Raw genomic sequence first — 21,550 nt, 5'->3', positions numbered from 1 at the left:
TCCTCGCTCTGCACACTCATCTTGGACACAGCAAGGTGTTTTTCACCTTAAAAGTGGAGGTCCGCAAAAAAACTAAAAAAAAAAGAAAAAGAAAAAAATTAAAAGCCAGCAGTTACAAATACTGCAGCTGCTAACTTTTAATAAGCGGACACTTACCTGTCCAGCGTGCCCGCGATGACGGCAGCCGAATCCGATCAATCTACTCTCGGCTGCCCCCGCCGCCATCCTCGGTGAGGGAATCAGGAAGTGAAGTGTTGTGGCTTCACTTCCCGGTTCCCTACTGTGCATGCGCGAGTCGCGCTGCGTGTCCTCACTGGTCCCCGCTGTATTCTGGGACCTGTGAGTTTCCCAGAAGACAGCGGTGGATAGGACATGAAGGGCCGTGACCCCCGCGGGCGTCTATGCCCGGAAGTGGGTGAAAATACCTGTATTATACAGGTATCTGCACCCCCTCCCCCCTGAAATGGGTCAAATGTGACACCTGAGGGGGGAGGGTATCCGAAAAGCAGAGGATCCATTTTTGTGTGGACCTCCGCTTTAATGCATGATATTAAGGTGAAACAACATGAGAGTTTACAACCCCTCCAAAAGCAAGTAAACCCTTTAGTGAAAACGTCCAAATTGGGCCCAAAGTGTCAATATTTTGTGTGGCCACCATGATTTTCCAGCACTGCCTTAACCCTCTTGGGCATGGAGTTCCCCAGAGCTTCACAGGTTGCCACTGAAGTCCTCTTCCACTCCTCCATGATGACATCACAGAGCTGGTGGATGTTAGAGACCTTGAACTCCTCCATCTACCGTTTAAGGATGCCCCACAGATGCTCAATAGGGTTTAGGTCTGGAGACATGCTTGGCCAGTCCATCACCTTTACCCTCAGCTTCTTTAGCAAGGCAGTGGTCGTCTTGGAGGTGCGTTTGGGATCATGTTGGAATACTGCCCTGCGGCCCAGTCTCTGAAGGGAGGGGATCATGCTCTGCTTCAGTATGTCACAGTACATGTAGGCATTCATGGTTCCCTCAATGAACTGTAGCGCCCCAGTGCCGAAAGCACTCATACAGCCCCAGACCATGACACTCCCACCACCATTTTTTTTTACTGAAAACCTTTGTGGTAATACTGTGTGCCATAAAAAAAAAAAAAAAAAAAAAAATCGGAACTACCACTATTTTATTCTCTAGGCCTAGGCTTATTTTCCAGACAAGAAACAGGAAGTGGGCTGTATAAGGTATTTACTGGCAGAAAAAAAACATTTTACTATCCAAAGTTAAAACAACAAGAGCAGAAGATTTAACCGCTTAACAACCGCCGCATGTATATGTACGTCCACAGAATGGCACGTACAGGCATATGGGCGTACATGTACGTCCCTGCCTTTCCGCGGGTCGGGGGTCCGATCGGGACCCCCCCCGGTACATGCGGCGGTCGGAAATCCACGGGGAGCGATCCGGGATGAGGGCGCGGCTATTCGTTTCTAGCTGCCCCCTCGCGATCGCTCCCTGGAGCTGAAGAACGGGGAGAGCCGTATGTAAACACGGCTTCCCTGTGCTTCACTGTGGCGGCTGCATCGATCGAGTGATCCCTTTTATAGGAAGACTCGATCAATGACGTCAGACCTACAGCCACACCCCCCTACAGTTGTAAACACACACTAGGTGAACCCTAACTCCTTCAGCGCCCCCTGTGGTTAACTCCCAAACTGCAACTGTAATTTTCACAATAAACAATGCAATTTAAATGCATTTTTTGCTGTGAAAATGACAATGGTCCCAAAAATGTGTCAAAATTGTCCGAAGTGTCCGCCATAATGTCACAGTCACGAAAAAAAAAAAAAAAAAAAAAAAAAATAAAAAAAAAAAAAATCGCTGATCGCCGCCATTAGCAGTAAAAAAAAAAAATAATAATAAAAATGCAATAAAACTATCCCCTATTTTGTAAACACTATAAATGTTGCGCAAACCCATCGATAAACGCTTATTGCGATTTTTTTTCCAAAAAATAGGTAGAAGAATACGTATCAGCCTAAACTGAGGAAAAAAAAAATGATATATGTTTTTGGGGAATATTTATTATAGAAAAAATATTGCATTTTTTTCAAAATTGTCGCTCTATTTTTGTTTAAAGCGCAAAAAATAAAAACCACAGAGGTGATCAAATACCACCAAAAGAAAGCTCTATTTGTGGGGGAAAAAAGGACGCCAATTTTGTTTGGGAGCCACGTCGCACGACCGCGCAATTGTCTGTTAAAGCGACGCAGTGCCGAATCGCAAAACCTGGCCTGGGCTTAAGTGGTTAATAGATGAAAAGATGAAAAATTACTGAAGGTCCACTTTAAGTCGCATCAAAAGTTGCACCAAAGTAGTGCAGGCATCACTTCAAAATCAATGCAACTTTAAGTCACACGGATCTGAACGTTTGCCAATGAAAAGTATGGCTGCGAATTGTCATGTCCAAAGTCGCATGACATGTCACACAAGTGTGAAGGGAACCTTACCGATCACCTCCAGCATGTCCCCCCAACAAGAGTTACTCTATAACTGTTTTGGGAAATCAATAAATTGATGGGTTTAGTTTCTGCTTTAAATTGCATTACATAATCCCTGATGGTCAATCAAGAGGCTGAATACCCAGAAGTAGCCCGGGGAGACGATGACAGCGACAGGCCAGCTGGCGAGGAATGCAACGGTTTACATTGCTGGAAGTTGGAGGTATTTTGTGGAGTTTAGTTCCGCTTAAACACCCAATAGCAATCACCAAAATAATTGAGCACTTGCATTGATGTTCTGAATAAAAAATGATGTGAAAGTGTACACCCTTACCACATTGGGGTAATGAGGTGAGGAGGGCAGACAGCGAGGAGGTTCTGTATCGCGTTCTGCGATTATGCAATAAACTGCAACACTTTGATTTGGCACATAATACAGTAATACGATAAACAAGCATGCATACAGAAATTGGCGCTGTTTTTTCCCCATGCTGATTTTAATTAACCCCCCCCCCCCCCCCCCCGAGAAAATCTATTGTTTTCAATGAGATAACTTTTGCGCAAACCAATCAATATACACTTATTAGGATTTTTTTTTCCGAAAATATATAGCAAAATACATATTGGTGATTAAGAAATTAGATTTTGTATTGGATATGTTTTATAGCAGAAAGTAAAAAAATATTGTTTTTATTTTGTTAAAAACGACGGTCATTCTCTTGTTTATAGCGCAAAAAATTAAAACCGCAGAGGTGATCAAATATAACTGAAAGAAAGATCTATTTGTGTGAAAAATAAGACATAAATGCTATTAGGGTACAAAGTCACACGATCGCGCAATTGTCAGTTAAAGTAACGCAGTGCAGTATCGCAAAAAAAAAGCCCTGGTCATGAAGGGGGGGGGGGTAAATCTTCCGGAGGTCAGGGGGTTAATCCTGCACTGATCTACAGAGCTTTACTGATCACTTGATCTTTATTTTGGCACCAATGCACTTCCATAGAACATGTCTACCATTGCCCCCATTATAATCTATTCTAGGTCATACTGTACTCATGCAGTGATCAGCTATCACACAGGACACCTCCCCCCCTCCTATATACTTACTATACAGCCCAGTCCCAGCTCAGCCGGGCGGTGATGTCACTCACCTCTTTATAGAAGCTTTCTGGACCTCCGGGCTCCCGTCGGCCTCCTCTACGACGCGTCTCCATAGCAACCCAATGTAAACACCGCCCCATGCTGCTTTCTGAGAGCCAAACAAAACCGCATCCGCCGGGGACAGACAGTACACGGCTACATGGAGGGCACAGGTAATACTACCCATTACACAGCAATCAGTCCATACTGACACAGCATACACCACCTACACAGGCTGGGCAGCGGCTGTGCTGGGACCTGTAGTGCCCGTGCCTCTGAGGCTGGGTGGAAGGATTATAAAAGTAAAACTAAAGGAAAAACATTTATTTTTATTTTGCATTCAAGGTTATAATCCCTGTCAGGTTTTTTGTTGCATTCTGTGTCCCATTGGTGACATTTCCCTTCACTTCCTGTCCCATAGCTTAAACAGGAAGAGAGCAAATCACTGCAAATTAAGGGAAGCCCTGGTGTCCCCATTGGAACATTTCCCCTCCATTCCTGTTCTGGTGACAACCCAACATTTTGAGATTATTTTTTTTCCCTTCACTTTCAGTGATAACGGTCACCAGGACAAATGGTGAGGGGGGATCTCCCTGACAGGGACACAGACAGCAATATAAACCTGACAGGGGTTCTAATCCCTCTCCATTGTATTCAAAACCAAGAAAAAGTTTTGTCTTTAGTTCTACTTTAACCACTTCCATACAGGGCACTTATACACCTTCCCGCCCAGACCAATTTTTAGCTTTCAGTGCTGTTGCACTTTGAATGACAATTGCGCGGTCATGCTACACTGTACCCAAAGTACATTTTTATCATTTTGTACCCACAAATAGAGCTTTCTTTTGGTGGTATTTGATCACCTCTGGGATATTTATTTTCTGCAAAAAAAAAAAAAAACGAAATTTAGAAAAAAAAAAAAAGTATTTTTTTGTTTCTGTTATAAAACATTGTAAATAAGTAGGTTTTCTCCTTCACTGATGGTACTGCACTGACGGGCACTGATAAGGCAGCACTGATGGGCACCGATGAGGTGGCATTGATGGGCACTAATATGCGGCACTGATGGGCGGCACGGATGGGCAGTGATGGGCGGCACGGATAGGCGGCATGGATGGGAGCGGATAGGTGGCACGAATAGGCGGCACGGACGGGCACGGATAGGCGGCACGGATGGGCACGGATAGGCGGCACGGATGGGCATAGATGGGCACTATTGTATGTGTTGTACTAATGAATGCAAATCAGTGCCAAACAATGCATGCCAATCAGTGATGCCCATTGTGGGCACTGATTGGCATCCACACTGGAGGTCTATATGGCCATCCCTGGTGGTCCAGTGGGCATCCTCGGGGGGGCTGTGCTGATGATCGATCAGCACAAACCCCCCCCCTGTCACAGGAGCAGCCGATCGGCTCTCCTCTACTCGCGTCTGATTACCGGCTTTTCCTATTTACATCGTGATCAGCCGTGGTTGGACACGGCTGATCATGTGGTAAAGAGTCTCCGTGAGAGACTCTTTACCTTGATCGGTGTTGCGGGGTTTCAGACTGACACCCTGCAACAACGATCGCCGCGATGCGCGCCCCCGGGGGTGCGCAGCGGCTTAGAATCCTGAGGACGTCATATGACGTCCAGTCAGGATTCTACAACCACTTTGCCGACGTCAATATGTCATTGGCGGGCGGCAAGTGGTTAATGAATGTTGGAACATCTAGGAGACCTTAAGTCTGGGTTCATACCGCATCCAATTCGCATGTCAGGAGTAAGGATGAGCTCAGGCGTGCTCGCAACCTGCACATGCAGAGCCCGGCAGGAAGTTGGCACTGCACAGCGCTAATCGCAGGCAGTGAGACATTTCTCACCGCCTGTCATTAGCACTGTGCAGTGCGGACTTCCTTGCGGGCTCTGCACGTGCGGGTTGCGAACACGCCTGAGCTCATCTTTAGGAGATTGTGATTGGCTCTCTATGGAGTCGGTTCTCACATCTCCTGAGCGGCTCCGATGCGAATTTGCACAGGAGTCCTGTGCGTCTTTTGGTCTGTTTCAGGTCCAAATTCATCCCAAAATTACGCCTGAAATCGGACCTGAAACGGTGAATGGGGACGCACCGGACCCCCTGGCGGAAGCCGCTGTGATCTCCAGTGGGAACCCAGCCTTAAAGTGGAAGTCCATGCAAAATCTAAAATCCCTGCATCTATAGACACCAGGGATCTAACACTAACCTCTCTATCCCTGTAAAGAATAAATGAGTATGCATGCCTTTTTGGAAGCCGATCTCACTTTCTCCGGCCGGATCTCCAGTGTGGGAAGCTCTGCAGAGGACACCGGCCGTGAAATGAATGGGAAGTGACGTCACCCAAAGATCTTACTATGGCGCTTCTGTTGTCCTCTGTCACCTCTGCACCCATCTCCAGGTTCACACTGCCACTACTTGGGATCTGACTTTTGAGACTCCAAGTCCCATGACATGTGAAATTCCATTCTAGTCAATCAGAGCTGTCTTAATTAGCACTACGGAAGTCGCTGTGCAGATCACATGCGATGCCTGTGCAATGCAAATTCAGCCATACAAACTGTATGGCTGAAATCGCATTCGCACCAAAGCGAATCTCTGGAATCAAATTGCATGGGTGTTCACACCTACTGTGTTTCCCCGAAAATAAGACCTACCACAAAAATAAGCCCTATTGTGATTTTCGGGGAGAGCTGCAATATAAGCCCTACCCCGAAAATAAGACCTAGCGCAATGTGATGTGGGCTGTGTGTGCTGGATTCATTTGGAAAAGGGCCGCTCAGCTGGCCTCCCGCTGCTCTCCTCCTCTTTAGCCAGCTGTCAGCGGGGGATTTTGACCCCCCCTCAGTGCGGGAACAAGAGCTCCGGCAGGACATGGAAGCGCATATCGGCGCTTAGCTGATGTCCCGCTGCCCTTTTCCTCTCTTCTGCCAGCTCTCTTCTGCGGGGGGATATCGGACCCCCTTCATTTGCAGTGCTCTGGCGGGACACGGGTGCGGCGCTATGTGAAGGTGTTTGTCACACGTGGATTGCAGAAAGGTACAGTTTTTATTATCGGATACTGTAATCCAGAGCATTCTTGAGTTTTGCAGGCACTTTTGCTCAGTTCCACTGGCCACTGGTGATTCCTGGCAGGGAGGGAGATTGGGGGAGAAATCAGCACATGACAAGCCCTACCCCGAAAGTAAGCCCTACTGGGTCTTTTGTTGCCAAAATTAATATAAGACCCGGGCTTATTTTCGGGGAAACACGGTATGCGATTCGATTTCTCCACCATTTGACAGTTCGCACTGCGATCTGACTGGGGGTGGCATTAACTTTCTATTGACACCTGCAGCGGTTTACAGAGGGCAGTGTGAACTGCCTGTGAATCGCATGCGATGCAGGAACCCGCACAGGAATCGCTCCCGCATCACATATGCGTGAACTGAGCCTCAAGGCGACTTCTTCCAGACTTGTGCACATAGACTTTAAAGTAAGTCACCGCCAAGTCGCATCCTCATCTTAATTGACGTGATTTGGATCCGACATTACAAGAAGATTACCCAGGCATTCCCTGAAGTTGCTTCCAAGTCGCCTGGCAAAGTCGTACTGCAGGTTGCGGCAGTGTGAGCTGAGCTTGAATCTCCCTTTCCTCTGAAAACCGACCTGCATTTGGATCGCACTTCAGAGGCAACTGACAGGCATAGAGAAAGCAATGTGAAGCCTCCTCACTGTTTTAGCCCCATTTTTGCAGACAAACGTGATTGGGGGGTGTTTGCAGCGCTTCCCCATTTGCTTGGGTATGCGATTTTCAGTGAGCTCGCCGATTGCTACATGTCGGGTAAACTTTTTGGTGTGGGCACAAAGCATCGGTTCACATTGGTGCGATGCGGGAACCCTGCGAATCCAACTGTCTTATGCGGACCGCTGGCAGTGTCAGTACACAGGTAATGACACCCCCAGATCGGTTTGCATTTTGCAGTGCTGACTGTCAATTCGGACAGCAATTGGATTGCATGAGTGCGAACACCCATGCGACCTGATTCTGGTGTGGACCCCAAAAAAAGGGTCCTGCACGAGTTTGGTCTGAATGCGACGCATCACAAACATTGCATGTAATTTGCACAGCAGCGTGGTGCGACTTACATGCGTTGTCTGACATTTCACCAATGTGAATCCAGCCTTTTTCCTCCGTCTTTTTCCAACCCCCCCCCCCAACTGCACATCTAAATGAAACCTATCCACATCCTAGTGATTAGACGCATAAATGTCCGGACTCTCCCACTTGTGACCGTCCTCCTTAGTTCAGCAGTTGTGACGTTCCCAGTCCTACATATAATATAGATGGAATGAAATGATGAACCTTACCTGTAGTCATGAGGGTTGCAGACCTGGCAGTGGCTTTGCTCTGTAGATTTGTAAATGGGGGGAGGAGGAGAATCCGGCATGGCTTGTAGGAAAGATCTGTGACACTTGGCAAACAGCTGAGGGGAGGGTCTGCTGTGATTATTACAGGCTCAGGCTTGTCCTGATCTCCCAACGTGGAAAGGAAACTCTGACTGCCTGACAGATTATAGGAAATACGGCGTGTTGTGTCATCATTGATCGCAAATGGCCGCATTCATCTCATAGTTACATAGTAGGTGGGGTTGAAAAAGGAAGTCCATCAAGTCCAACCTATGTGTGTGATTATATGTCAGTATTTCATCGTATATCCCTGTATGTTGAGGTCATTTAGGTGCTTATCTTATAGTTTCTTGAAACCATCAATGCTCCCCCGCTGAGGCCACCGCCTGTGGAAGGGCATTGTACATCCTTGCCGCTTTTACAGTAAAGAACCCTCTACGCAGTTTAATGTTAAACCTCTTTTCTTCTCATTTTAATGAGTGGCTACGTGGCTTGTTAACCACTTCCCGCCCGGTCAATAGACAATTGACGTCCGGGAAGTGGTTGTGAAATCCTGACTGGACGTCTATTGACGTCCAGCAGGATAACATGCCGGCGCGCATGTTATTTTAGCAGAGATCCTAGGGAATGAAATGGCGATTGTTGCAATATTTTATGTCACTGTATTTGCATATCGGTCTTTCAAATGCAATTTTTGGGGGAAAAATATACTTCAATACAGTGGCGGCTGGTGCTCAAGATTTTTTGGGGGGCACAAACGAAAAAAAAAAAACAATTGCAGCCTCACTGTGCCCATCAAATGCAGCCACTGTGCCTATCAAATGCAGCCACTGTGCCCATCAATTGTCGCCACTGTGCCCATCAATTTTCGCCACTGTGCCCATCAATTTTCGCCACTGTGCCATGCCATCAAATGCAGCCACTGTGCCATGCCATCAAATGCAGCCACTGTGCCATGCCATCAAATGCAGCCACTGTGCCATGCCATCAAACGCAGCCACTGTGCCATCATTTATAGCCATTGTGCTCATCAATTGTCACCACTGTGCCATGCCATCAAACGCAGCCACTGTGCCATCAATTGTCGCCACTGTGCCCATCAGTTGTCACCATTGTGCCCAGAAATTGTCACCACTATGCCATGCCATCAATTGTCACCACTGTGCCATCAATTGTTACCGCTGTGCCCATCAATTGTTACCACTGTGCCCATCAATTGTTACCACTGTGCCCATCAATTGTTACCACTGCTCCATCAATTGTAGCCACTGTGCCCAGCAATTGTAGCCACTGTGCCCAGCAATTGTCGCCACTGTGCCCAGTAAAATGCTGCCACTGTGCCCAGCTGGCTCTGATAGGCACTTCCACAGCCGCCGTTATTCAGATGGCCGGCGCTCGCAAGGGGGCTGGCCATCTGAATATTCGGCGGCAATACATAGATTCATGCACTGCAATGCGTGAATCTATGTATATTGTGTCAGTGGCGTGTGCGTGAGCAGGGGGCGGCACTCTCTATACACGCACCGCCGCTGCTTCAATACATAATAAATTAAAAAGAAAAACAGTAAAGTTATCCCAATTTTTTTGGTATAATGTGAAAGATGATGTTACGCCGCGAGAATCGTGATCATTATTCTAAGTGAAAAATTCTAGTTTTAGCCAGAATCGTGTAGCTCTAGCTTACTGTCCCCCTGCAGTGCTGCCAGCTTCCCTCCTCTCAGGACCATGGAAGGGGCTGGTAATTATTGAATGAATAGACCCCTTTCTTTTCCGAATGAACACAGTACTGATCGCTCCTACCTTTTTTAATCAAAGCATAGACTATGTTTACTGCAGGCTGTAGAGAAATGGACTGGGGAATCTCTGTCCCCAGTTTCTTTCTCTGTCTGAAAAGTGAGACATCAAAGGTCTGTTCAGACCATTTATATTTCACCAAAGCCCCATATTGGGGCTAAAAAAAAAAAAAAAAAAAAAAATATTCAATAAAAAAAAAAATGTAATTGTAATTTTTTTTTTTACCGTAAACAAATAAATAAAAATAAAAAAACGACTGACCCCGCCACTGCCCTATTAACATCAATCTTTGCTCTACTGACACCGTCCACTGCTCTGCTGATATACATGCATGCGTGTTTGTGCTCTAGGGTGCACACCCTAATGTAACAGGCCGCGCACACCTATGATTCCAGGTGCATTTTGCACTTTTCAATACAGTACAGGGGCGGACTGACAACTCATGGGGCCCCCGGGCAATAGGAGATTATGGGGCCCCCAGGCAATAGATTATGGGGCCACACAGTACTGTATATACACACACAATATACACACACAGTATGCATACACATATAGACACACAGTATACATACACACACTGAGAAGGTACTGGAGCTATAATCTTGGGATTTTTAGAACAAAAGGATGTCGGTAAGGGACAGATTTAAAAAAACACATATTTTTACATACTGTCCCACCCTGGTTTTACTGAGGCTGGCATCCCTGATAGGGCCCCCTAGTGGCAAGGGGCCCTCGGGCAGTGCCCAAATGGTCAGTCCTCCTCTGATGCAGTAAAACCTTGGTTTGCGAGCATAATTCGTTCCAGAAACATGCTTGTAATCCAAAGCACTTGTATATCAAAGCATTTTTTTTTTTTACAGAGTATAAAAGAGAAGAGAGGCACCTCTAAGTGTAGCAATACGTTGCTAAATGTGGTACCTTTATTAAATGTAACCATATTGCTACACTTAGAGGCGCCTCTCTTCTTTTTTTATACTCAGTGAACCAGGAATTAGGGCCAGTTTACATCCGGAGGCGGTGCAGGAAACCTGCGTTCTGTGCTTGTTTCCTGAACTGCATTCAAAATGTACTGCAGTTGCGAACTGCAGCAAGTGTCAATATTAATGTAATGGCACCCCCCAAACATAGGTCACATTCACAAATGTTGTGTTTGCCCACACCGGATTGCATGACACAGAATTGCCATGCGTCCTGTTTGCAGTTAATCTTCAACAGTAGTGCATGCACGTCTTTTGGTGCAGTTTCAAGGCACAGAACTGCATGTCAATCGCATGGGAACACAAAGCATTTGCAGTGCTTTCAGCAAGCTTTCACCAGCTCCAGATTTCTTTTTATTTTTTTTATTTTAGCAACTCAAGTCCTTCTGAGACATTAGAATGTCCTGGTCTATGACCATAGATATTGTCTGGGTCTCTTACAGTCACTTCAGAAGCTCCTCTGCCATTTTGAGGTGTGCAATAATACCTCAAAATAGCCAAAAGGAACACTGTGGCCCTTTCACACAGGCTTGTTTTCAATTGATTTATATGATTAATAACCATTCTTTAGACATTACTTCATGTGTATATTACGGCTGAGGTGAGTCTCCTCAGAACACAGGTGAGGTGATCAGGTTCAGTCAGGTCACCTGTGAGGAGACACCAGGAAGTGACAGGACTGGCAGCATGGAGCCCAGGCACTGACCTCTCACTGAGCTCCTGTCAGTAATTTTCACTGCTGGAAGTGTGCGGTCACCAAAAATAAGGTAAATGGCAATAACATGAGAATTTTCACTTTCTTGGGTAGCATTTATTGTATCTGTGTTATAAGGCTCATTCACACCAGCAGTTGTTTGGTTGCATTGGTGGTGCTGCCTAGTAAAAGAGCAAAGGAATTTGCCTCAAGTCCTAAGGTTTCAGCTCACACCTGTGCAGAGAAAAGAAGCAAAGAATTTTCAAATGCGCTGTAATGCATCGCAACACTGCAGTGCATAAGATTTGCATACAAGTAATAAATCAAGTGCAAACCCTGCAATGCACTGCAACAAACACCAGCACCTGCACATTATGCACACAAAAATATGCGATGTGTGGTCTGAACAAGCTCTTGTATTAAGGGCTATGTTTAGGGGTTAAGCCTGGGTTCACATATATGCGAATTGGATGCGTTTTTAATAGGGATGCACCAATACCAATTTTTTTAACAGAGTACGAGTGCCGATACCTATCGCCTATCGCAGAGGGGTGGTTTGGGAGGTGGCGGTAGTTGAGGGTGGGTGAAATAGGGATTGTGGGGTGGGAGAGTTGGGATGGAAAAGGCTGTGATTGCTGGGGGGAAGAGGATGGGGATAGGAGGGTTATTGGGAAACATGGGGGCAGGGGTGACAGCTGGTAGAGGGAAGGAGGAGGCGGCAACAGGCAGAAGTGACTGCAGGCATGGTACAGGAGACAGTCAGGGACTGCGGGCATGGTACAGGAGACGGTCAGGGACTGCGGGCATGGTACAGGAGACGGTCAGGGACTGCGGGCATAGTACAAGAGACAGTCAGGGACTGCGGGCATGGTACAGGAGACAGTCAGGGACTGCATGCATGGTACAGGAGACGGTCAGGGACTGCGGGCATGGTACAGGAGACGGTCAGGGACTGCGGGCATAGTACAAGAGACAGTCAGGGACTGCGGGCATGGTACAGGAGACAGTCAGGGACTGCGGGCATGGTACAGGAGACGGTCAGGGACTGCACCCTACTGGTATCGGTATTGGTGTATCCCTAGTTTTTAACCATATCAAATTTGCATAATGCAAATGTGAATGACTTTCATTGCAGTCAGTTCACACATGTGCAGTTTCAAAAAAGGTCCTGTGCATATTTGGATCCAGTTCTGGTGCGATTTCAGGTAAAAAATAAATCACCTGATGAACAGAAACGCACTGGACTACCACACTGAAACCGCGGCCGCATATATGTGAACCCAGCCCGGTACACACGATGAGATTATCGGATAAATATTCATCAGTTTTTTGTTGCATTCTAGGGAGGTTGCTTAACTTCTGAAAATTCTCGTATGACAGAATACAATTTCGGAATTGATTTAATGTGTTGAATTGTTTTGTAATGTATTCTTTTGTTTCCGAGCATGCGTAGATTTTTATTTTTTTGGGACAAAAACTGTACTAATCTAACGAAAATCGGACAGTGGGGTTATTTACGAAAGTGCACTTGGAAGTGCAGTCGCTGTAAATCTGAGGGGTAGATCTGTAATGAGGGGAAGCTCTGCTGATTTTATTATCCAATCATGTGCAAGCTAAAATGCTGTTTTTTATTTTCCTTGCATGTCCCCTCGGATCTACAGAGACTGCACTTCCATGTAGTAGTGCAAAGTGGATTTGCCTTTAGTAAATAGCCCCCGATATGTATGTTGTGGTATATTGTACAGCAGATGTATTGGCAGCTATTGTATGTGTGTGCTGGGGGCTATTTAACCACTTAAGGACATTGCCCGTTTTTCAGTGTTGGTGTTTACAAGATTACAACTTTTTTTTTGCTTGAAAATTACTTAAAACCACCCAAACATTATATATATTTTTTTTCTAACACCCTCGAGAATAAAATGGCGGTCATTGCAATACTTTTTGTCACACCTTATTTGCGCAGCGGTCTTGCAAGCGCACTTTTTATGGAAAAAAATCGCTTTTTTGAATAAAAAAATAAGACAACAGTAAAGTTAGCCCAATTTTTTTTATAATGTGAAAGATAATGTTACGCCGAGTAAAATGATACCCAACATGTCACGCTTTAAAATTGCGCCCGCTCGTGGAATGGCGTCAAACTTTTACCCTTAAAAATCTCCATAGGCGATGTTTAAAAAATTGTATAGGTTGCATCCTTTGAGTTACAGAGGAGGTCTAGGGCTAGAATTATTGCTCTCGCTCTAACGATTGCGGTGACACCTCACTTGTGTGGTTTGAACACCGTTTTAATATGCAGGCACTACTCACGTATGCGTTCGCTTCTGTGCGCGAGCTCGTCGGGACCGGGCGCTTTAAAAAAGATTTTTGTTTTATTTTTTATCTTTATTTACTTTATTAATTTTTAATTTAATTTTTTTTAATTTTTGTAAACATCCCTTGTAATAGAAAAAAGCATGACAGGTCCTCTTAAATATGAGATCTGGGGGTCAAAAAGACCTCGGATCTCATATTTAGACTAAAATGCAAAATAAATAAATTGTAATTTCAAAAAATGACAACAAGAAAATGTCCCTTTTTAACCACTTAAGCCCCGGACCATATTGCTGCCTAAAGACCCAAGGGGTTTTTACAGTTCAGGACTGCGTCGCTTTAACAGACAATTGCGCGGTTGTGCGACGTGGCTCCCAAACAAAATTGGCGTCCTTTTTTCCCCACAAATAGAGCTTTCTTTTGGTGGTATTTGATCACCTCTGCGGTTTTTATTTTTTGCGCTATAAACAAAAATAGAGCGACAATTTTGAAAAAAATTCAATATTTTTTACTTTTTGCTATAATAAACATCCCCCAAAAACATATATAATTTTTTTTTTTCCTCAGTTTAGGCCGATACGTATTCTTCTACCTATTTTTGGTAAATAAAATCGCAATAATCGTTTATCGGTTGGTTTGCGCAAAATTTATAGCGTTTACAAAATAGGGGATGGTTTTTTTCCCTTTTTATTTTTTTTTTACTACTAATGGCGGCGATCAGCGTTTTTTTTCGTGACTGCGACATTATGGCGGACACTTCGGACAATTTTGACACATTTTTGGGACCATTGTCATTTTCACAGCAAAAAATGCATTTAAATTGCATTCTTTATTGTGAAAATGACAGTTGCAGTTTGGGAGTTAAACACAGGGGGCGCTGTAACATTTAGTGTTCACTTTGTGTGTGTTTACTAGTGTAGGGGGGTGTGGCTGTAGGAATGACATCATCGATCGGGTCTTCCCTATAAAGGGAATCACCCGATCGATGCGCCGCCACAGTGAAGCACGGGGAAGCCGTGTTTACACACGGCTCTCCCCGTTCTTCAGCTCCGGGGAGCGATCGCGACGGCGCGGCTAAAAACAAATAGCCGCGCCGTCGTCCCGGATCGCTCCCCGAGCGGACCCGACCTCCGCATGTACCGGGGGGGGGGGTCCAGATCGGACCCCCCACCCACGTCTAGCAGAGGACGTACAGGTACGTACATGTGCCTGTCCGTGCCATTCTGCTGACGTATATGTACATGAGGAGGTCGGGAAGTGGTTAAGAAGCATGGGCGGAAGTGCCTTTTTGACGTCGCTTCCGCCCTGCTATGGAGACGGGTGGGGGCCATCTTGCCCTCACTCGTATCCCAGCCGAGCAGGACACAGGACGCGATCGCCTCCTCCGCTGCTGACGGCTCCGGTAAGGGGCGGAGGGCGCGGGAGAGTGGCGATAACGGTGATCTTGCAGCGAATCTGCCATGGAGACCACCATTATCGTTTAAAGAACCGCTCATAGGAAGGATGGATATCTCGGTTGTGGCAGCGGCTGCTGCCGTTACTGAGATATCCATCTTTAACCACTTGAGATCCGCGCTGTAGACGAAAGATGTCCACAGCGCGGCTCTCTACTGCTGGGTGAACGTCCTTTTATTTGCATTCCCCACGCAGCGGGGGAAAACTGTGCCTGGCACATCGTAGAAATGCCGATGCGCGTGCCTGGCGGCCGCGATGTCCCCCTGGCACTCGCGATCGGCAGTGACAGAGCAAGGACGTGGAGCTCTGTGTGTAAACACAGAGCTCCACGTCCTGTCAGGGAGAGAGGAGACCGATGCTGTGTCCCTTGTACATAGGGACACAGATCGGTTACCTCCCCCAGTCATTCCCCTCCCCCACAGTAAGAATCACTCCCAGGGTACACATGTAACCCCTTCTTCGCCCCCTAGTGTTAACCCCTTCCCTGACAGTCACATTTATACAGTAATCAGTGCATTACTATAGCACTGTTCGCTGTGTAAATGTAAATAATTCCAAAATAGTGTCAAAAGTGTCCAATATGTCCGCCGCAATATCGCAGGCCTGACAAAAATCGCAGATCGCCGCCATTACTAGTAAAAAACAAATTCACAAATGTATCCCCTATCTTGTAGGCGCTATAACTTTTGCGCAAACCAATCAATAAACAATTATTGCGTTTTTTTTTTTTTTTTTACCAAAAATATGAAGAAGAATCGGTCTAAACTGAGGAAATTAAAAAAACTATTGATAGTTGCTATTTATTTCTCAGAAGTGCAATAAATTAACAAGTATAAATATATATAAATTTACAAGTATTTATGCTCTACCCATAGAGTGCTGCTTTTTTGTTTTTGTCTTTTGTTATCCATTCTTCCAGTGGTTGGCAGCCACACTGGGTTCTAGCCCAGTCTACATTCCCCAGGGTCTGTATACCCATGTTTGTAGCGCTCAAGGAACTTTGTGTATGTTTTATATTTTCACATCGCGGTTTAAGCTATGACTCTTTAATCAGATGATTTCACAGTTCTATATAAAAAGACAATTTTACGAGACATCAGTGGTTCCATGGAATTGTCAGATCCCTCACCTGTCCCTGGAAAGGACTGCAGTATGAGTTGGTGTGCTGCAATGAGGTGCACTGCTGCAGACAGTTACTGGGTTTTAATTGCTTGAGGAGGATGTAATGCTAGCGGGGCTGAGTACAGCATACGGGATTATGAATGTAATATTGGAGCCCAAACTTCTCCCATTTCTTCGCTTTTTAGAAATGGTCTTTTGGGAGTCATTCTCCATGATGATTCACTCTGTAACAAAATGGCTATTTTAGTCTGTAGTAGTCTCCCGGGTCTATTAACAAAGTCATGATTTGCTGTTCATCGCAGTGACACAGCTGCTTTTATGTGTGTGCGTATATTACATAAAGTAAATCTGTGCTCTTTGCATTGTAGCTAAGGGCTTCCTGCAGGTTCTGTTAAGCTACTAATGCTTAGGAAGAAGTAGAAATCAAAACACTATATATTTCATAGGGACTGGGCTTTCTGGCTGTATGACTGCCCTTGATTACACGCACCACAATGTATATCGTGCCAACTATTAAGCCAGCCACAGATCAGTGTTTCTCAACATTTTTCCAGTCATGACACCCCAAAAAGCAAAAGTGGAAGCTCCGCTTATCTGCTTCCTTATCTGGGTACTCCATCAGTAACTGGTACTCGCTCCCACTTCCATGTAAAGGCGCTGCAGCGACCTACGTCATTTACGGACCCTCCTCCTTCCCACCCCCCACTGCCTTCTGAGAGACACACATGGGTCCCAGAGAACTGCGGGGCCATTCAGAAAGCACAGCGCGACTCGCGCATGCACAGTAGGAAACAGGCTGTGAAGCCACAAGGCTTTGCTTCCTGTTTCCCTTGGGAAGGATGCCGGTGCCTGCATCCGAAGCTGATGGATGGGCTGGCTTCAGGTGCTGAAATCACGGGCGCCCTGGACAGGTAAGTGTCCTTATATTAAAAGTCACCAGCTACAGTATTTGTAACTGCTGACTTTTCATTTACCGGTATGTGTGTGTGTATATATATATATATATATATAGTAGTGAGTGTACAGCTTGTATAACAGTGTAAATTTGCTTTCCCCACAAAATAACTCGACACACCGCCATTAATGTCTAAACCGCTGGCAATAAAAGTGAGTACTGATTTTTAGGTATTTTAAAGCGGGGGTTCACCCGTACATAACACATTTTCCCCTTAGATTCCTGCTCGTTTTGTCTAGGGGAATCGGCTAGTTGTTTTAAAATATGAGCTGTACTTACCGTTTACGAGATGCATCTTCTCCGTCGCTTCCGGGTATGGGCTGCGGGACTGGGCGTTCCTATTTTGATTGACAGTCTTCCGAGATGCTTCCAACGGTCGCATCCATCGCGTCACGATTTTCCAAAAGAAGCCGAACGTCGGTGCGCAGGCGCAGTATAGAGCCGCACCGAAGTTCGGCTTCTTTCGGCTACTAGTGACGCGATGAATGCGACCGTCGGAAGCCTCTCGGAAGACTGTCAATCAAGAAGGAACGCCCGCTCCCGAAGACCCATACCCGGAAGCGACGGAGAAGATGCATCTCGAATACGGTAAGTACAGCTCATATTTTAAAACAACTAGCCGATTCCCCTAGACAAAACGAGCATCCATCTAGCATCCATCTAAGGGGAAAAATTGTTTTATGGGTGAACTCCCGCTTTAACAAGGCACCTCTGAAGATCCCAGGAGGCACCCTAGTTGAAAAAGGCTGGCATAGATGAATCGGGCGGGCTTATCAAAATAACTGAACAGATTTCCCCATCCACACAAGCAAGGTTTGCGACTGGGCAACTGTATTCTGACAGCGGGACTCCTCTGCTGTTAGAATACAGGTCACAAACGCAGTGCATTTGCTGAACAAAAGTACCATGCGATGCGATTGCAGTGGATTTGCAAAAGTAGTACATGTACTACTTTTGCTGCTGTGCAGTTTTAGCCCATTCAATGTGAATGGGCTGAAATTGCACCACACAAGAAGGCACAGTGCATTCTGTGCGATTCCCAGTGTGAACCAGCCCTTGCATATGTGGTTGGGGTGATGGTTGTGCAACATTTTTATGGCCCCTCCCCTCCTTAAAGTGGAATTCCAGCATAACACTGACTATGCTTAAAAATGTTCCCTCCCCTCCTCCTGCTACCTATCTTGCATACTTTGTGTAACAAGGTATACTTATTGGCCCAGATTCTCAAAAGAGATACGCCGGCGTATCTCCTGATACGCCGGCGTATCTGAGTCCGGCCGTCGTATCTATGCGCCTGATTCATAGAATCAGTTACGCATAGATAAGCATTAGATCCGACAGGCGTAAGGCTCTTACGCCGTCGGATCTTAAATGCATTTATTTTTTTGCCCGCTAGGTGTCGCCGACGTCGTTTTCCCCGTCGAGTATGGAAATTAGCGAGATACGCAAATTCCCGAACGTACGCGCGACCGACGCAGTGAAGTTACGACGTTTATGTTTGTTAGGCTTGTCCCGGCGTAAAGTTGCCCCTGGGTATATGAGGCGCAGTCAATGTTAAGTATGGCGGTCGTTCCCGCGTCGAAATTTGTAAATTTACGTCGTTTGCGTAAGTCGTCCGTGAATAGGGCTGGACGCCATTTACGTTCTCGTCGAAACCAATGACGTCCTTGCGACGTCATTTGGAGCAATGCACCCTGGGATATTCTTCGGACGGCGCATGCGCAGTACGTTCGGCGCGTGGAACGCGCCTAATTTAAATGATCCACGCCCCCTACCCGGCTCATTTGAATTAGGCGGGCTTGCGCCGGGGGATTTACGCTACGCCGCCGCAACTTTACAGGCAAGTTCTTTGTGAATAAAGCACTTGCCTGTAAAACTTGCGGCGGCGTAACGTAAATGACATACGTTACGCCGCCGCAGTTTAACGCCCATCTACGAGAATCTGGGCCATTTATTTTTAGTCAGCTCTGTGCCAGTGAGCAGTGGCTGAAGGACAGAGGAGGGAGTGCGCAACAACGGCTAGAAATTGCAGGAGCCGTGACATCACCTATAGCAGTAGTTCTCAACCTTTCTTTCTTGCCGTGACCCCTTGATAAAATTTCACAAGTTGTGAGGACCCCTAACGGCAACATTATTTTTGTAGCGTGGGTTGTCAGCACCCAAGGCAAGGCAAGAAATTTGCGCCCCTAACCCACAGACATTTAGCGCAAAACATTATTAGGTTTACATCAGTTTGTCACGTTCCCCAACAAGAATCCTAAAACACTTGCGGCCTAAAGCCATTTTCTCAGGCAAAAAACAAACCATTTGCCCATTTACATCTGATTCCCCCCCCCCCCTTTTTTATTTTTTTTTTTTGACAGAAGTGACTGTAAATGGGTGATCATCCGTTTACACCCATTTTTTTCCATGGAGATACATTAATGTCTGTTTTTCATCCATCTACAGTCTGCATGTGTGAAAGGGGCCTGAGGATGGACCTCCACTATAAGCTCTAAATAAAGCCAGATGTTGTCTTCTGACATGTCTTGTTTCACGACGGCAGCAAATATGGTCCCTCCCCCCGTACTGCCCACTGATTGCGCTCCATTCATGTGAATTGGTCATGCATTGATTGCAGTTGTGGAGTGGTAGTGAAGCATATTCAGGGTTAAAACAGGTGGCGAGTAGTCAACACAGCAAGTGCCTCTGAAGTGCAGTCCGCAAGTCTGCTGCACGTGTGACCTCTGCTGTATACATTTGGGGAAAAAAATGTTTTGGTCAAGGGTGGGAGCAAATATCATTTTTAGCATGTTCTTGCTTCTACTTCCTCATTGTTCGCCTAGCCCTAGATGAAGATTAGATTATGTCTGCTTGGTCCACCCCTGTCCATGTCCTGCGACAGGACCAGTCTCGCAGCAGTCTGCTGTTTAATGCGTGTGCAGTAGGGGGCCAACAGTGAGTGATCAGGAAGTGACAGCCGTCTCTCGAATTCTAGACGGCGGCATGGGAGCCTAAAAAGCTGTAAAGACTTTTGGCTAGATTCAGATAGCCAGGCATATCTTTGAGGCGGCGTAGCGTATCGCATATACGCTACGCCGCCGTAAGTCAGAGAGGCAAGTGCTGCATTCACAAAGCACTTGCCTCCTAAGTTACGGCGGCGTAGCGTAAATGGGCCGGCCTAAGCGCGCCTAATTCAAATATGGAAGAGGGGGGCGTGTTTTATGTAAATGATTCGTGACCTGACTGATGTTTTTTACGAACGGCGCATGCGCCGTCCAGGGACATATCCCAGTGTGCATTGCTTCAAAGTACGCCGCAAGGACGTATTGGTTTTGATGTGAACGTAAATTACGTCCAGCCCCATTCACGGACGACTTACGCAAACGACGTAAACATTTTCAAATTTCGACGCGGGAACAACGGCCATACTTAACATTGGCTAGGCCAGCTATTTGTTCGACTAACTTTACGCCGGAAAAAGCCATACGTAAATGACGGAAAAAAATGCGCCGGGCGTACGTATGTTTCTGTATCTAGTCATTTGCATATTCTACGCCGAACTCAACGGAAGCGCCACCTAGCGGCCAGCGTAAATATGCACCCTAAGATACGACGGCGTAGGAGACTTACGCCGCTCCTATCTTAGCCTAATTTAAGCGTATCTGGTTTCCAGAATACGCTAAAATTTGCGACGGTGTAGATTCAGAGTTACAACGGCGTATCTACTGATACGCCGGCGTAACTCTTTGTGAATCTAGCTACTTGAGTTCTAGGAAGACAACACTGGACCTCAGACTGGTAAATACAGTGGAACTTGGATTAAGAGCATAATTCATTCCAGAATAATTCTTGTAATCCAAAGCACTCATATATCAAAGTGAGTTTTCCCATAGAAGTCAATGGAATCTCAGATAATTCGTTCCACAGCGATTTTTATGGTATGCAGTACCGCATGTGGTCAGTGGTGGGGGGCGCCGGAGACGCTCAAACATTCCAAAAATAAGAGGATTCCTCCTTTCAGAAAAGTGGGTGGGGCAGTGTATAATAGTGTCTTACGCCCCATTGGCCAGATGCACATCCGGGGCTGCTGATATATAGTGCAAGCCTAATATTATAGAGCTGTTTGTTTCAAAGTGCAGACAAATGTTTCAGGCTTTCATCAATGCAGGGCTTGGGATCCAATGGCTCTATATTATTAGGTTACACTATACTCCAGCGGTTCTGACTGTGCATCT

The 21,550-nt window shown here is 46.1% G+C and overlaps 2 protein-coding genes across 6 annotated transcripts in view; one reads left to right on the top strand and one right to left on the bottom strand.

Moving 5' to 3' along the window:
- DHX32 (DEAH-box helicase 32 (putative)) overlaps positions 1–8,159 on the bottom strand; it is a 139,202-nt gene extending 131,043 nt beyond the window's left edge. For 2 of the 3 annotated variants that reach the window (XM_040361430.1, XM_040361429.1), the window contains exon 1: positions 7,988–8,159. The gene's annotated coding sequence lies outside the window, so the exon portion shown is untranslated. The remainder of the gene's footprint in view (positions 1–7,987) is intronic. The other variant, XM_040361431.1, reaches the window with a different exon arrangement.
- The window catches only part of FANK1 (fibronectin type III and ankyrin repeat domains 1), a 191,319-nt gene continuing 173,461 nt past the window's right edge, over positions 3,693–21,550 (top strand). For 2 of the 3 annotated variants that reach the window (XM_040361435.1, XM_040361434.1), the window contains exon 1: positions 3,695–3,794. In XM_040361435.1, coding sequence (XP_040217369.1) covers positions 3,782–3,794 — 13 coding nt within the window. In that variant the 5' untranslated portion in view covers positions 3,695–3,781. Of the gene's footprint in view, positions 3,795–21,550 lie in introns of all 3 variants that reach the window. The other variant, XM_040361432.1, reaches the window with a different exon arrangement.

This window comes from Rana temporaria, chromosome 8 (assembly GCF_905171775.1).
Source record: "Rana temporaria chromosome 8, aRanTem1.1, whole genome shotgun sequence".
Lineage (NCBI taxonomy): Eukaryota > Metazoa > Chordata > Amphibia > Anura > Ranidae > Rana > Rana temporaria.
The sequence above is the reverse complement of the archived record's forward strand: the minus strand, read 5'-3'. Positions and strand labels throughout refer to the sequence as shown.